The sequence below is a fragment of the Lepidochelys olivacea genome (genome assembly GCF_965140295.1).
Source record: "Lepidochelys olivacea isolate rLepOli2 genome assembly, chromosome: 12".
NCBI lineage: Eukaryota > Metazoa > Chordata > Testudines > Cheloniidae > Lepidochelys > Lepidochelys olivacea.
This window is the reverse complement of record NC_140422.1, coordinates 32,371,895-32,388,205: the sequence shown is the minus strand read 5'-3', so window position 1 is coordinate 32,388,205 and position 16,311 is coordinate 32,371,895. Positions and strand designations below refer to the sequence as shown.

The window sequence follows — 16,311 nt, the reverse complement described above, 5'->3', positions numbered from 1 at the left end:
CCACAACTTAATGAAAATGCACAGGGTGATATGCTGCACTTTTCACTAGATTTTGTAAACCCGGGCCTGCAAAAATATCAATAAAACCCAGCTTCTATCTTAGACAAGTTCCCTATATGTTCTTCCTTGCCATTATATGTAACTCCTTAGTTTACTACTGGTTTCACTTCTCAACTGTTGTTCTACCCAAGATGGAACTAATGTGCTACATTTCTCATAATGCAACTGGTGGCTCATGTGGCCTTACTACACTTTATTTAAATAGTGTGTATAAATAAAATGTATTGTAGTTAGTGGGGAGCTCCATTGTCCAGTGTGCAGAGTACTGCCTTAATACTAGAACTCGTTACCACAGTTCTCAGGCTTCTGATAGGCACCTCCTACTGAGCAGATCCTGAAGAGTCCTTAGGACACCTCCGTTTGCCTAAGTAGGAGGCCCAATGAGACAAATTGGGTTACATAGTCTCTTTGTGTTGATGAGGACGGGGCTCTTAACTCTCACTCCCCTAGTCCCTTTGGCTACTCTCAGATTCTCTAATCTCAAAAGGGGACAAGGGCTTGGGGCTTGCTGGACCTATCTTACCCAGCCAGTACACCCGGGGTTGCTGTCTCCTTATAAGCATGGGGCGGGGGCAGAGGGGAGCTGGTAAATGACCTTCCCAAGGGCAGATCCCCCCAAAAGCTTCCAGGAGTCTCCTCTGCGAGCGTAGAACCACCCTGGACTCTCTCCTAGAGCTGTTCTGCTACTGCTGGGAACTTCCCATTTTTAAGACCTTATTCCACCCTTGACATGACTGACAGGGCCGAGGGGCAAAGCCAGCCTTCCCCAAGGCAACTCTTAAACCCCTTCCATCACTGAGCAGGGTTTATATACCCCATCACACTCCCTCCCCAATATATCACAAGAAAGACATCCCAGTAAGGAGTCGTGGACCTCCCAAACTGGTAGAATGAAGGAAATGGTGCTATTCCCCAGAGAGAGGGGCTTTGTGTTTGATTTGCTATTTTCTTTCAGCCGGATCTTAAGAGGCCAGCAAGTTCTAGGCCTGCTTTAATTTATTCACCAGGTGGGGAAGGGGGGTCAGTGGGTAGAGGAAGCAGTTTTCACCTGGAAAATTGCCTTTTGCTGTAGCAAATGCACCAACCCTCTTACAATTTCCGGCACTGGACTGGACGTCTGCCAGGCTTCCCTGTATCTTTCTGAAGTGTAAATCCTGCTGCCTGTGATCAGCCCTGCAAGCTGTGCGCAGGTCATTCCCCATTGTGTTGGGATCTATTTTTATCTTTCTCTTCATCTGAATCTTCTTTTTCCCCTTCTTACAACCCAGATGGGTGTTAAATCATTTATGGTACTTGATATTTGTAGCCTGTTTGAGCTAAAATCCTCGGTTCCTTGTCCTAGCTAGTCGGTAAGTTTCCATTATTTTTCATTTTCTGGATGTTCAGCCTTTGCTGCTAGGCTTAGTTATACATGTATAAATATACCGTGTAAGTGTCTGCATGTATGTACCGTATGTACATACGCTCTGGGCCAGAGTGTGGGGCAGAACCTCAGTGGGTGGAAATTGTCTTGGCTCAGTGAACTCTGATGGGACTATGACAATTTACACTGGCTGAGGGTCTCTCCCATGGCTTTACCATTTACTGCTGTGTGAGATGGGTGCTGGGGGACACGCTCTCCTGGCAGTTCGCAGAGGCACTGCGGGAGTGCACACAGGGACTGGAATGGCAGAATCTGCTGCCCTGTGCTGAAAGGGGCTGGGACCAAGGCCCCGACCTTCCCAGCTGTCTTTGAAGCCTGTGCTGCTAACCCCGGCCCCATTGTACTAACTGCACAGGACACAAAGACTGGGGACATGCTGCCTACCCCCTACCTCTGTGGGCTGGCGTAGGCTGGTAGACAGAGCCATTTCCTTTCTGGCCCTTCTCTCTCCCCCCTCCCTTTGTTCCTATTTGTCATTTCTTATTTTTATCTATTTTTTTCTTTTTTGCTCTTCTGCATGTTTTTTGCTGACTTTTCTCACTCAGCAGAAGGCTTCATGCTGTTGGGCATTGGATCTGTGGGGGTGGGGCATCCTTTGGAGCCACCCCAGGCTGGGCTGAGAGCCGTGGGAGCAGAGAAGAGAAGCCTGGACTGTTGGGTTGTGGCCTGAGCCTGCAGCCCCGTGTTTATAAGCTGCCCACACAGCTATCTACATAAGGGACACAGTGGGAGCGTGAATGGAAAGTCAGCAACTTTCAGACTGGTCACTTTACCTGAAGAAGTAGCAGCATGTGGATCTGGTAGTTTCCCCCCAGCACTGATCCTTTCCTCAGCCCTTCACCTCCATTGTCCTTTGAACTAGCCTGTTGCCCCAGCCCAGGGTTAGTCTCCCCCACCCCGGATGAGAAACCCTGTATAACTAGAAATGTTTCCCTGAAATGGCTGGGGTTCCCTAAAAATAAAAAGTAGGACTTGGAGGAGCTACTGACATGTTGGCTTTTATCGCTCTTGCACACAGGCGACTCAAACCCTCTATTTGGAGCTCGAAGGGATAGCAGAAGCAACATCTACCAGCCACCCCCTGCCACAGACATTCAGAGAATGAAGAACAATCACATCAAGGAGCAGAAAGCGTTTGCCTTAATCAGAGAAATACTGGGTCTGCAATCTGCCCACAGATGATCTTCTTGTTTTAGTGACAAAGCTCTTTCATGTGTTTGCAAATCAGTGCTAATATTATCCTGCTGGACTCCTTGGGTGGGGAAGGGAGAGCTTTACACAGGCATACCTATTGGATATATGGATTGTAAATAGTGCATTCAGAGGGTGAAAGCGATAATGGGGTAATAGCTGGCGATGCCAGTGGGGTTAAAGGTGGGTTTTCTGAGGAAGGGGTGAACACAGCTTGCTTGTATTTTAAGAGAACAGGCCAGAGGAGTGTGAGAGTTTATGAAGAAGGCCGAGGGAGAGGATGAAGGAAGTTAGTAGCTGGGAGAAGATGGGTTTGCTCCTTCCTGTGAGCAAGAATTACTCATAGTTACTATCCTAGGCGCCATTCTTCCTCCCTCTGAAGGCAAAGAAAAAAAAATTGCCTTGATTTCACTGAGAGCATCTTTGAGCCTCAGGTCCTTTTTATAACCTGAGTTACTGCTGGTGTCCTATCCATTTGTCTGTTCTTTTCTTGAACCCTACTCAGATTCTGACTGATGTGATGTGGGAAAGACACAACAGTCTAAGCCAACCCATGTAAATTCAACACTGATCTGATATAGTCCAGAGAAAGAAATTTTTCTAGACATCTTCTTAGCCTAATACTAAGTGATAGCAATAATTGTCATGTTGTTCTGTACTAGACGAATGATATCAATTCTAACCTAAAAGCATATTTGCTGTTCTTTCCAGCCTACCTGGGATTTTTATGGATGCTACTGTTGGTTGCCTATGGACAAAGAGATCCCAATTCCTACTACCTGAACAAACACATTGAAAGCAGCTTTACGGATGGGTTTCGGGATATCTACTCTTATCAGGACTTCTTCACATGGGCAAGAACTACCTTAGTCAACAAGTTATATGGCTCATATCAAGGTGCAGAGTTCTGACTGGATTTCACATTGTTTGACTTGGCATTCAAAACTCTGACTTTTGTGCATGCCCCCAACTTGTCCATGTGTATTGGGCTTCTGGGGAGGGACATTAGGGTCCAAGTCTGGTGTCCTGATAATTTACACAAGTTAGTGTCATCCAGTACATTACCCTATCAGCTGATCAATATCTGCATAGCTGAATGGATACAACTCAGACTGTGCATTTAAACACAATGGGCCAAATTCATCTCTGGTGTAACTCCATGGAAGTCAGTAGAATGGCCTCAAGTTGATTTTGTCCTGATACTTTAATTAACTTTTTTATGTAATGTACAAGATCTGTGTCTTATTGTAACGTTACATAATCTGTGTCTAGTGTTGTACTAAAATATATGTCTGATGGTTTTTCCATGAGCTTCTGTCATTTAAAACAAGGCCAAAGAGCTAGATGGCAGGAGTGATACTACCAGCTTTTCCCCCAGATCTGTGCTCGTGGCTTAGGTCACCAATGAATACAAGTATTGGGGTTCTCGTCCTGCTCCCCATCAGGGCAAATCCCAGAACATACATTCAGCCCATTTTTGGTGCTCCAAAGTGTCTCTGTGCTATTGAAGTGCGTTGGCAGAGTTGTGTGTAGGGTAACTTTGATACAATAGACCAAGACTCATGAGTTCTAGGTTCTATTCCTGGCTCTTGCCTATGTGGTGACCTTAGACAAGTTGCTTCCCCTCTCTGACCCTCAGCTTCCTCAGCTCTATAATGGGGATAATGATACTGACTGCTTGTGAAATACTTTGACATCTATGGATGAAAAGCTCTAAATAAGAATTAGCTCTTATTATTACATTATGCCTGACTCAAACCAAGTCAATTAATCCTTTGTTTTCTTGAGGATTAAATTCACATTGGTTTTGTTTTATTTAAGAAACAGAATCAAATAATAAACAAGACAAAAAACAATCTTTCAGTGAGGAATAAATGGGAGTTGAGACTATGGTGATTATTGAGCCTGCCATAATGTCAACACTGACTCTTCTACATAACTCTTTTAGGCTTCATTACAGATGGCAACTCCAAGTTGGTAGGCAGTGCCCGAATTCGTCAAGTGAGAGTGAAGGGGAACACCTGCCCGATAGCTCCCAAACTGCAAGGCTCAGTCCAAGAATGCCATGCTACGTATTCTCCCCAAGCGGAAGACACGTCAGACTATGGGGAACACTGGAATATCTCAGCCTTCGATAACTCCTCTGCCTTGACTTCTGCATGGAAATATCAGAGCCAGTCCAAACTTAGAGGGCATCCAGTGTGGGGCAAACTTGCCATCTATAGGGGAGGAGGATATGTGGTTCACTTGGGAACTGATCCAAAGAATGCAACCAGGTAGCATTTTTATTGTATTTGGGTTTTGCTACTGTTGTGATTTTGATTTGATTCATGTTTTATGTCTATTGTCACCATGTGTTAGATCATGTATTAACCAAAATCTAATTCAGGATTATAACCTGATTTTCTAAGATTAGAACTATGTGCATGCACATGGATTCCAGATTTACACAAGCAATTACTAAACAATCAAAAAAATTAGAGCTGGAAAAGACCTAGTACTTCCTCCCACTCAGTGCAACATTACTCCCTCTTCCGCACACTCCAGCATTTGGTTTAGTCTACTTTTCAATGTTTAAAGCAATAGGTTTTCTACCTCTTCTGTTGACAGATCATTGCATAGTTTAACTGGATGCCATTGTTAGGAAATATTTCAACCTAATCTTTCAGCCTAATCTTCCCCTGCTCATGTTCGTCTTAGTAAGATCTTCTTGGTCAACCCTATGCTTTTCATTTCCCTCCTCAGTGTTTATGCTCTTCATAGATTCATAGAGTCACAGATACTAAGGTCAGAAGGGACCATTATGATCATCTAGTCTGACCTCCTGCACAACGCAGGCCACAGAATCTCACCCACCCACTCCTGCGAAAAACCTCACCTATGTCTGAGCTATTGAAGTCCTCAAATCGTGGTTTAAAGACTTCAAGGAGCAGAGAATCCTCCAGCAAGTGACCTGTGCCCCATGCAACAAAGGAAGGCAAAAAACTCCAGGGCCTCTTCCAATCTGCCCTGGAGGAAAATTCCTTCCCGACCCCAAATATGGCGATCAGCTAAACCCTGAGCATATGGGCAAGATTCACCAGCCAGATACCCAGGAAAGAATTTTCTGTAGTAACTCAGATCCCACCCCATCTAACATCCCATCACAGGCCATTAGGCCTATTTACCATGAATATTTAAAGATCAATTAATTACCAAAATCATGTTATCCCATCATACCATCTCCTCCATAAACTTATCGAGTTTAATCTTAAAGCTAGATAGATCTTTTGCCCCCACTGCTTCCCTTGGAAGGCTATTCCAAAACTTCATTCCTCTGATGGTTAGAAACCTTCATCTAATTTCAAGTCTAAACTTCCTGGTGGCCAGTTTATATCCATTTGTTCTTGTGTCCACATTGGTACTGAGCTTAAATAATTCCTCTCCCTCTCCGCTATTTATCTCTCTGATATATTTATAGAGAGCAATCATATCTCCCCTCAACCTTCTTTAAGTTAGGCTAAACAAGCCAAGCTCCTTGAGTCATTATACAATCATTATATCCACCCTCTAGCCATAGTTAGAGATGGAGTGAATTGTCCATTACAGGAAACAATCTACAGTACTGTGTTTGTGAATAACAACAGAGATTGCTTCTAGGAATGAAATAACAGAAAATGGAGGCCTTGGGACCCAAGGCTTGGAGACAAGTTGGCAGATAAGGGCCCTGTGTATTACCAACAGGAAATAGTGTCCACCAGTGTTGGAAACCCACGTGTACCTATTTGCCTACAGGTAAATTAGATGTTGTTGGAGATAGCTGCATAGGAACTTAGCTTTTGCCTTGCCAGGCTGGGTGACTGATCCAGCCAGTATCTTGGCTTCAGTACTAGCCAACACCTGAAGCTTCATAGGAGAGTAAAAGCACTAGACTAATTGTGTAGTGTAGTCCATAGAGGGACAGAGAAATTCCTCCCTGTTTGGACTTACACTTCAGGTGTCCTTTGAAAGTCCCTGCCTCTTGTTCCCACTTTCTGTATGTAGTTTCCAAACACTTCTACTCCTCATGTAACACCACACACCTCTAATATGAGTCAAAAGTGATTAGTCACTCTCTCTTTTGTGCACTCTTTGGCAGAATTCTCCAATATCTCTTCAACAATGTCTGGCTGGACACCTTCACAAGAGCAGTATTTGTTGAATTTACAGTCTACAATGCCAATGTGAACCTGTTCTGTATTATAAGCCTGATGTTTGAAACAAACGCATTAGGTAAGAGCCCACTTTCAATTCTAGCACTTTCAGCTCTTGCACTGCAGTATACAACAAGGAACAGACTCAGGGAGGAATTTTCAAAAGAGCTGAGAGCTGAACACAGCTTTATTTTTTCAGGGGCCTTCTTCACGCATGCAGAACTGCAGAGCATCCGGCTCTACCCCTACACAGATGGTCTGCACATCTTTGTTGTTGCAGCAGAAGTGATTTATTTCCTATTTGTCATCTACTACATGGTAGCACAGGTAAAACCGAGCAGAAGCTTCAGTTGCCATGTGTCACTAGATCCGATTCTGATCTCAACAACAAGGGTTTTACATCAGTGTAATTCAAACCACTTCATTGGTGTTGCTCCTGACATAGGTGCTGGAAGTAGGCATGCTGGGGGTGCAGCAGTACCCCCTGGCTTGACGTGGTTTCCATTATATACAGGGTTTACAGTTTGGCTGAATGGCTCTCAGCACTCCCACTATACAAATTGTTCCAGCACCCCTGCCAATGTGAGGTCTGAATCAGATCCTGTACCTTTAATAAATAAAGGAAAGGGGGGATTTCACTTGACTGGAGTGCATGCTGAGAAGGTGGTAACTAGAGAACAGCACAAGAACTGGTTGAGCAGATGTGCAGGGATCTCTTCTTGTGCAGAGGGGACCATCTGAATCCCAAATGTTGGACTGAACTGTCTGTAGCTCCAGGCAGAGCTGGGGGCTGGATCAGCAGCCTTAGCAGAAATGAATGGAATCAAAGTTTGTTAGAGTAACATGGCAGTGATATATTTGATTTACTCTGCTCACTTATACAGTCATATTGCCGAGATTCTAGCCAAGGGCTGTTGGAACTGAAACTCCTGTTTTCACAGGGAAAGCTCATGAGGGCTCTGAAATGGAGGTATTTCCACAGCAAGTGGAACCTGCTAGAGCTGGCCATTATACTGATTAGCTGGAGCACCCTATCAGTGTTTGTGAAGAGGACAATCCTGGGAGCACGCGATATCAGCTACTATCAGCATCACAAGGATGAGTAAATGTTCCATGACTCTGCCTTTCTCTGCTTTAGCTTGTACCTCCCTTGTGTTCCCAGCACCTCTGCTGCCTGAGATATATGCTCTCCAGAGGTAGCTACATTTCACTGGTAGATGAAGTGAATCTGTATGGCTGTATTATGTAATCCGTGTAAGGATTTTAGGACTTGGATTTATGTCAGTGACAGAAATTAAAGCTACCTCACCTGGGGAAACGCTGAAGGACAGCAGGCATTAGCACCACCTCCCCTAACATGGTGTATATGGAACTGATGGGCCTTGCTGGTGCAGGCCGTATATTAGTATCATCTGCCTTTCCCTCATCTCACTGCAGCCACCCTGGGTAGGTACATGGCTACTGTTTAAGAGCTCAGAGCAAAGCCAGACTCAGCAATATCCTAGGACAGAAATTAATAACAAACCAGTCACAACAGAGAAGAATTCAACAGGCCCATGCAGATTTTAGACACCTTTGTGGTATGCTCTGTTGCAAAACAGAGTAACAAACATAACGAATGTGCAGCCCCTTTAAGCAGCAAAACACAAACATAAGTGGCTTCTCTCAAAGCCAAGCTTTTGAAGGATGGCTTACTTCAGCCAAGAATGCCCCCCTCACCCATCCTGCTCCAGCCCTATTGCTAGAAACCCCTCCCCCTTTCACTGTTAGATTTTTATTACCCAACTTCCTGCAGCACATTCTTCTTATAGAATTTACAGGGCATTGGTTATTTCTACACAGCTGGCCCAGCCCTGCTATCCTGCAGACCTAGGAGGAAACTGGGGTCCTTTTCAGAGCAAGATAGTAAATGCCATCCCAGTCAATCTCCAGAAAGGGTCTATGCACCCCATTACACTACCCAACAGTAAACTCTAAGCATTTGCATTAGGTGCCTGTTACTCCAGGATTTGGTGAGTATCTAGCCTGACTGAGTATTAGAAGTACTCAGGCTTTAGTCTATACTGCAGATAGGCCAGCCAACTCAGATGTAAAGCATCACCATGCACAAGAGACTCTTGTGTGAGGATGGGATGGGAGGGGAGTTAGGAGCAACATGTTAGTAAGAACCTGAATTAACTTTGCAGTGAAGACAAACCCTGACCGACCAGTGCTACCAGCATGCTCATTAATCACAGTGCACAGAAATGTTCTGAAAGTTTTTCATGCATTGTTTATTAATCTTCTTTTCTCATAGGTGTGTAAGTTTCAATGAAACAGCAACAGCTGATGCAGCTCTTGGCTACCTAATTGCTTTCCTGGTGCTTCTCTCTACTGTGAAATTGTGGCATCTCTTGAGGCTCAACCCTAAACTAAACATGATCACCTCCACCTTGAGGAGAGCTTGGGGTGACATCTCTGGATTCATCACTGTTATTTTAATCATGTTCCTTGCCTATTCCATTGCTGTGAGTATCTTTGTGGTTCCTGTTTGCAATCTGCTAGCTGCAGATAAAATGAATAATTTCTGAATAGTGAAAACAATGTGGCTCTGAAATGTAAAATGAAATAAAGCTGTCCACCTAGATCTTAGGTGAGCAGTTTGATGGCTGCAATATGCTGCAGAAGGATCCACTCTCCAGCATATATGAGTGGCAAGTTAAAATATCCACTTGTCTGCCCTTTTGCAAACTGAAATGAAGTTCAATAACAAACAAGATGATAAAAAAAATAGAGATTTCCTGTGCATGGTGTATATGTGTCAAAGAGCAGAGTACAAAAATATACTTAGTGGGCAAAGATCTTACAGGACAACCAAACAGGGGAGAATGATTGACTGACAGCACCAGATATGATATGGTCTGGAACATGTAAAATAAACATAGGGAAGATTTTTTGGGTTTCTGCCCATTGCTGGTTATACAGGAATAAAGTTCATTATTGTGTAAATATACTAGTTTATTCAGTCAGGTTAATTAATTACAGCACTGTAACTATTTATGTGTATTTATTGTTTTATTTGAAACACTGTATTTACATTACCATGTAGTGAGCAGGTGGGATATAGAACAAATATGTTCAATCTGTCACTGAAAAGTTTAGGTAGTAATTAGAACTTTTCCAAAATAGCAATAAATCAGATCAAAACAGTAATCTCAAAGAAGGATAAAGCACTGAACTGGAACTCGGACCAGGGTTCAATTCCCAGCTCTGTCACAGACTTCCTGTGTGGCCTTGGCCAAGTTAGCTAATCCCTCTGTGCCTCAGTTCCTCATCTGTAGACTAGAGATAACAGGTCCAGTTTCTCACTCTTGTCTACTTACACGGTAAATTCTTCAAACTGAGACCCCCTTTTACTAAGTGTGTGAACACGCAGCGCGGTAGGGCCCAGTGTTGGTTGGGTACTATTGTAAAATAAATAAATCTCCTGCAACCCAAACCACTATTTGCATCTTCCCTTACATTATTTTCTATTTATATTAAGGTAGCATCCAAAATGCATTCGGTACTGTACAGGCAGAGGAAGATGTGGTCCTTATCCCTGAAGAGTTTGCAATCTTTGTTCATTAACAAATAAATTAATCGGAGAGACATAACTAAACAGTATTATTCACTTCCTTCCCTACAGTGCTCTTTAGTATTGCTCTGTATTAAACACCACAGAGGTGACTGCATTTCAGTGATAGGTGAAGTGATTTATGTATATAGTTTGTAGAATACTTTGAGATCTTCCAAGAAGAAAGGCACCATTGATCTGATATTGAGAAGTGCTGAGCACTCACAAGGCCACTTGAAGCTAACAGGAGCTGCAGGTGCTCAGCATCACTGATAAATCAGGTTATGTATGGATGCAAGATATTTTATTGCGGTTATGGCCATCCACCACGTGCTTCCTTGCTGCTGAACTAAACCCCAACAGCTGGTTCCCACATCGTCTCCCTTGCAAACACTCCTGTTATTGACATAGAGAAAGTCAGGAACTGAGTAAGATGACTTGTCTGATGGGCCCATTAGTTTGCATGTGCATCATGACCCAAGTCCCTGTCATGAAGGAGAAGTAACTCTCAGATCCTAGGTTCTTGCTTGCTCCATGTAACTTTGATGTCAGACCAGGACAACTTTCTTTGAACATAAAAGTTGTGAACTAAATGGACAACAAACCGGTGTGATTATGACGCAAGATCTGCCTTCTTTCCTTTGCAGACAAATTTGATATTTGGCTGGAAGCTGAACTCTTACAAAACCCTCTTTGATTCAGCAGAGACAATGGTCAGCCTTCAGCTGGGAATCTTCAACTATGAGGAGGTACCAGATCTACCCTTCAGAGACTTATTATTAATTACTTGTATTGTGGTAGCACCTAGGACAGTGGTGGGCAACCTGCGGCCTGCACGTTCCTGTGGCCCGCGCTGCTTACCGCGGCTCCCACTGGGAGCTGTGGGTAGCTGTGCAAATGTAAACAAACTGTCTGGCGGCCCGCCAGCGGATTATCCTGACAGGCCACATGCAGCCTGTGGGCCGCAGGTTGCCCATCACTGACCTAGGAGATGACCATCTTTTGTACAAACACAGCACAAAAAAATATAGTTCCTGTCCCACAGAGCTGTCAGTCTAACTAAGTTGTTTTTATTTGCAGACAAATAAAATGAAAAACCGAAACACAAAATCACGTTATGGTTTTCTATACTTAGGGCTCAATCCAGCTCCAATTCAAGTCAACGAGAGTCTCTCCATTGAGTTGAATGGGAGGTGGATCAGGACTATAAAGAGCAGCCATGTGGTTTCAGAGTGATTTATTTTAAATTAAAGAAAATGAAACATGAAAGAAAAAAAGTACAGTAAAGGCTCCAGGAGGGAGAGCACAGTGTGTGTTTTGTCTGTAACATGCTACATTTGCTCTGCTCCGCAAAATGACAGCAGCCACTGCAGACAGCAGACTTCTAGAAATGTACAGGTGTAAAAACAGAAAAACCTAACCTCCTAAAAGGTTGTATTTAAAAAAAAACACTTTAATATTAATTTTAATACAAATTCATAAAAGTAGATCTGAACCCAAATCAGACCTGAGCAGTCCCAGAATTTGAGGAAGTAAGGGTACAAAAAGCCAGATCAGAATCTTAGAGCAGCACCCATGATTACTATTATTTCTATCCCCACCAAAATGTGTGGTGGTAGGTGCTTATCCCTGTCCAACAGAGATTACAAAATAGCTGAGGCACGACCAAACAAGGAGAAAACAAGACAATAGTGAGGAGCTGGAGCAGGATGGGGAAATAGCAATAAGAATACACAGTTACTCTGTGAAAGCAGTACACAGTTGAGTGGATTCAAGAGAGTGGGACTCATGATTTTTTAATGACTAAGTGAATGTCTTATGTAGCTAATTTCCTGTAGAAATTTCAGCAGCAGTGGGGTTTCTTATAAACAACAGATGATCTCATTTGCGAAGAAAAAGTACCAGCTCTGAAATGTATTCACAACTGCAGAAAAGCAGATAAATAACTCAGTGGGGCACGATGAAACTATTTTGAGAAATTAACACAGCTGTATTTGAATGTTTTCCCTTTCTAGAAGAAACTCAAAGAAAGAACATTGCTCATGACAATCTCGAGTTCTGTCCTGCTGAACTCAAATCCGAGTATTATAGATAACACTTCTTCATTTTTAAGAAAACATTTAATATTTGATGCTGTAAAGGGAGAAGAGCTTAATGCTCTAAGCAAACAGGGAGACTTTAGATTAGTGTTAGACATGAGTCTGATTTTAAAAGCTCAACTGCCTGCTTTATATCTGAGAGCATTTTCTCATCAAGCCACGAAAGAGACACTAGGGTGCAATATATTTCATACCCTATTCTCCATTTCATTTAAACCCTCTTGAACCCTTCACTAAGAAATGTACTCAGGTTTTAAATAGCCACCTTCCCTGCTAGCCAATACAAAATTATTGTATGGTTCATCTATGCAACAGACATTACTATCAATAGTCTATATGCACCCCTGAAACACAGACCAACCGTCCTCTTGGGGAAGCTACATACATACACCTTCTGCTCTCCAAGGGGAGTTGTGTTTGCAGAATAAGGGGCAAATGTAATGTCTGGATTTTTAATAACGTTTTATTTATTCCTGACTTCCCAAGAAAAATTCTTCCATGTTACAGTTTTTTTAAGCCAATTCTTTTGTGGATTAAATTAGTTCCTCTTTGTCATCTTTCATCACACGTGGGCTTCTCTTCATTGGGTACTGAAGGTTACCTTGTAGTCATATTATAGCTTTAAAACTTGTTTGTGTGCTGCTAATCTCTGTGACTCTTCACCTTTGATATAGTTATCTTGTGCACACCATCCTGTCCTTGTATGAAACATTTGTCAATCAATAAATATTTGCGCAAGCCTGCAAACAGTTACTACCATGTGTTCTATTTGCCACTGTGAGAAATCTCATTGAAGAATTGTAAGCATGAATCCCAGTAGTAAGTGTTTGCAGATGTCCCTCAGCCTAAAAGGAAAAAAACAAGTCTCTTTCACATAAGGAAGCACATTCTCAAAAGGAGTTAAACTTGTGGATACAGTAATTTATAACAATACATGCAAAAGCCCATGCTTTTCTTGTGCATTTTTGTGGACTATTTGAAAAACTAGTCCAGCAGGAGACTGGATGGTTCAGAGGACTGGCAATGGGCTAGAAAGGTGTTTCACATCTTGGTCCTAGGTTCAAATCCCACCCAAGTTGCTACATATGAAAAATTGTTGCTAGCTGACTCCTATTTTGTAGTTCTGATTAAATGAGTTTGGTGGCTCTCGCTACAAGCTCGGTTTGGCAAGTGTCCACATCACCATAGTTAACCTCAGCAAAGAGGCCCATGACTGAATACATATGGGGGCTGACCTGTCCTTTCACTGCAGGAGCAGACTCAGGAATGCATGGTGAAGATTGCACTGCCTCTGCTAGTTTGTTCTAGGGCAGTGTTTCCCAAACTTGTTCCGCCGCTCGTGCAGGGAAAGTCCCTGCCGGGCCGGGCCGGCCGGCCCAGCTTGTTTACCTGCCGCGTCCGCAGGTTTGGCAGATTGTGGCTCCCAGGGGCCGCAGTTCGCTGCTCCAGGCCAAGGGGAGCTGCGGAAGCGGTGCAGGCCGAGGGATATACTGGCCGCCGCTTCCAGCAGCCCCCATTGGCCTGGAGCAGCGAACCGTGGCCACTGGCAGCCACGATCGGCCGAACCTGCAGACACTGCCAGTAAACAAACTGGCCCGGCCCACCAGGGGCTTTCCCTGCACAAGCGGCGGAACAAGTTTGGGAACCACTGTTCTAGGGATAAGCAGAAGCCTTTGGTCTCCAGGTCTGTCAAACTGACACCTTCATGATCACTAAATTCGCACACAAACATTTAAAAAATAAAAGAAAGCATGACCCATAATACATATGGATGCATCACATGCATAAAAGTGTGTTCTATCAACTCTGATGTATAGTGCATCATGGCATGAAAATCACTCCTGGAGAGAGAAAATACATATTGCATACTCTATCAACAACTTGGATGCCCTCTTCAGGGTTTTAAGTTGACCCTACTTCCAACCTTTTTCTGCTATAATAAAAAACATAATGCCTTATTTTATTTATTCTCCAGGTCTTGGACTATAATCCAATTTTGGGCTCCTTTTTAATTGGATCCTGTATCATTTTCATGACATTTGTGGTGCTCAATCTGTTCATTTCAGTGATTCTGGTTGCTTTTAGTGAGGAACAGAAACATTATCAGGTATGTTCATCTAAACTGTTTTATTATTTAATATTTACATTACAGTAGCACACAGAGGCCTTAATCTGGATTTGGATATCCTACTGTACTAGGCCCTGTACAAACACTGATGAGGACATAGTCCCTGCTTTTAAGAGCTCACAATCTACTCCAATTAAACACATTTTAGCTTTTATAAAGTTACACTGCTCTTTTCAACTCACAGAACTAAATTTTCTAAGTCAGCCTAAATTTTATTAATAGAAATATATACACTCTCAAAACAACTTGTGCACACAAGTCAGGTAAGCATCTAACTACCTACTTTTTGTGCATTAATCTTAGTTTTATCTGTAATTTCTATCGTATGCACCCACACCAAATCCAGCATAAAGGTTGAAATTCACTGAAGTCCATGGCAAAGCTTCCTATTAAGATATTGATACTGTGATATGAAATCCTCTTTGATACTATACATGAAGCCCTTGATGAATCTGTTGTATTGTATATAAAACCAAGGAAATGGAAAACAGAACAGATTGTTAATGTAAGCACTAGATGCAAGTATGCAACATCCACTCATTTTACTAGGAGTTATAGGCATGTATCTGTGGGAACTGTCTGGTGCACAGCTAGCTGATGCATTTCTGACCCCACTGAAGTCAATGGCAAAACTCCCATAGACTTTGAGTGGAGCCAGATTTTCACCCAGCATGTTGCAACACACTGAGGTATTGTTTTTTTGTTTTTTTTTCTGAAGTGATGGTGATATTCTGCCTCATCCACCTGAATCCATGTCTGTTCTACCTACAATATTTACATTCTCTATGTGTAATCTTGGCTCAGTTGAAGCCAATGGTAGTTTGCCATTTACATCAATGGAGCCAGGACTTTACTCCATTTGTTTAAACTAACAATCCATACACAGCTGCAGCAGCATGGGGCTTCATTTTTGTCATTTTTTTAGGCTTCAGAAGAGGAAGAGATTGTTGATCTAATGCTGATGAAAATTTTCAGTTTCCTTGGGATTAAATACAAAAAGGAAGAGAAACCGACCAATGTTGAGCAACTGAAAGAAGCTGCTAGCACCTGACAACTATAATGACCAATTGCTTTGGGTAAAGTCTTTCTCTCTATCCATTTTAAACTACAGCTGCTGTGGCTGGACTTAGATATTATGGCTCCTATGTGTAAAGTGGTGTCGTCTGCAGAGCTGTGACATAAGCAGGAATATGTTCAATAATAAAATCTTGTGTTGTATTATGTTATGGGATATTATCTGTGAACTAGTAGTAAACAAATAATGTGTCCAATTATGTTTATTGTCTTATTATTTCTGTAAATTTACTGTCATGTATTTAATAAATGCTAAGTGTTCACTGCAAAGTTTATCTAAATTATTTGATCATAAAATCACCAAGTGATAGTGTCCCACTTTTCCAGTCTGTGAAGGAACCTTATGTCTTAATGTCTTAGAAGGAATATGCATTTAAAATTCAGCATCTCTCTTTGCATATTCAACATGGGCCATATCATCACAACAACCAGGTCACCCAGGGCAGTACTAAGGTCTCCTTCCCTGGAGCCATTATAGCTTGGGGACCAAAAGAGATCTTTCGAGAGACAAGGTGGGTGAGGTAATATCGTTTATTGGATAAGTATCTGTTGATCCAGTAAAAGATATA

General features: G+C 42.6%; 1 protein-coding gene across 1 annotated transcript in view; it reads left to right on the top strand.

Annotated features, from left to right (window-relative positions):
* The window catches only part of PKD1L3 (polycystin 1 like 3, transient receptor potential channel interacting), a gene marked incomplete at its 5' end in the record, with an annotated part of 73,609 nt that extends 57,620 nt beyond the window's left edge, over positions 1-15,989 (top strand). Inside the window, 10 exons of the mRNA XM_084644400.1 lie at positions 2,502-2,642; positions 3,386-3,571; positions 4,623-4,950; positions 6,792-6,925; positions 7,046-7,173; positions 7,788-7,948; positions 9,143-9,353; positions 11,089-11,190; positions 14,516-14,647; positions 15,594-15,989. Of these exons, the coding sequence (XP_084500526.1) occupies positions 2,502-2,642; positions 3,386-3,571; positions 4,623-4,950; positions 6,792-6,925; positions 7,046-7,173; positions 7,788-7,948; positions 9,143-9,353; positions 11,089-11,190; positions 14,516-14,647; positions 15,594-15,719 (1,649 nt within the window). The 3' untranslated portion in view covers positions 15,720-15,989. The remainder of the gene's footprint in view (positions 1-2,501; positions 2,643-3,385; positions 3,572-4,622; positions 4,951-6,791; positions 6,926-7,045; positions 7,174-7,787; positions 7,949-9,142; positions 9,354-11,088; positions 11,191-14,515; positions 14,648-15,593) is intronic.
* Positions 15,990-16,311: the final 322 nt, after the last annotated feature.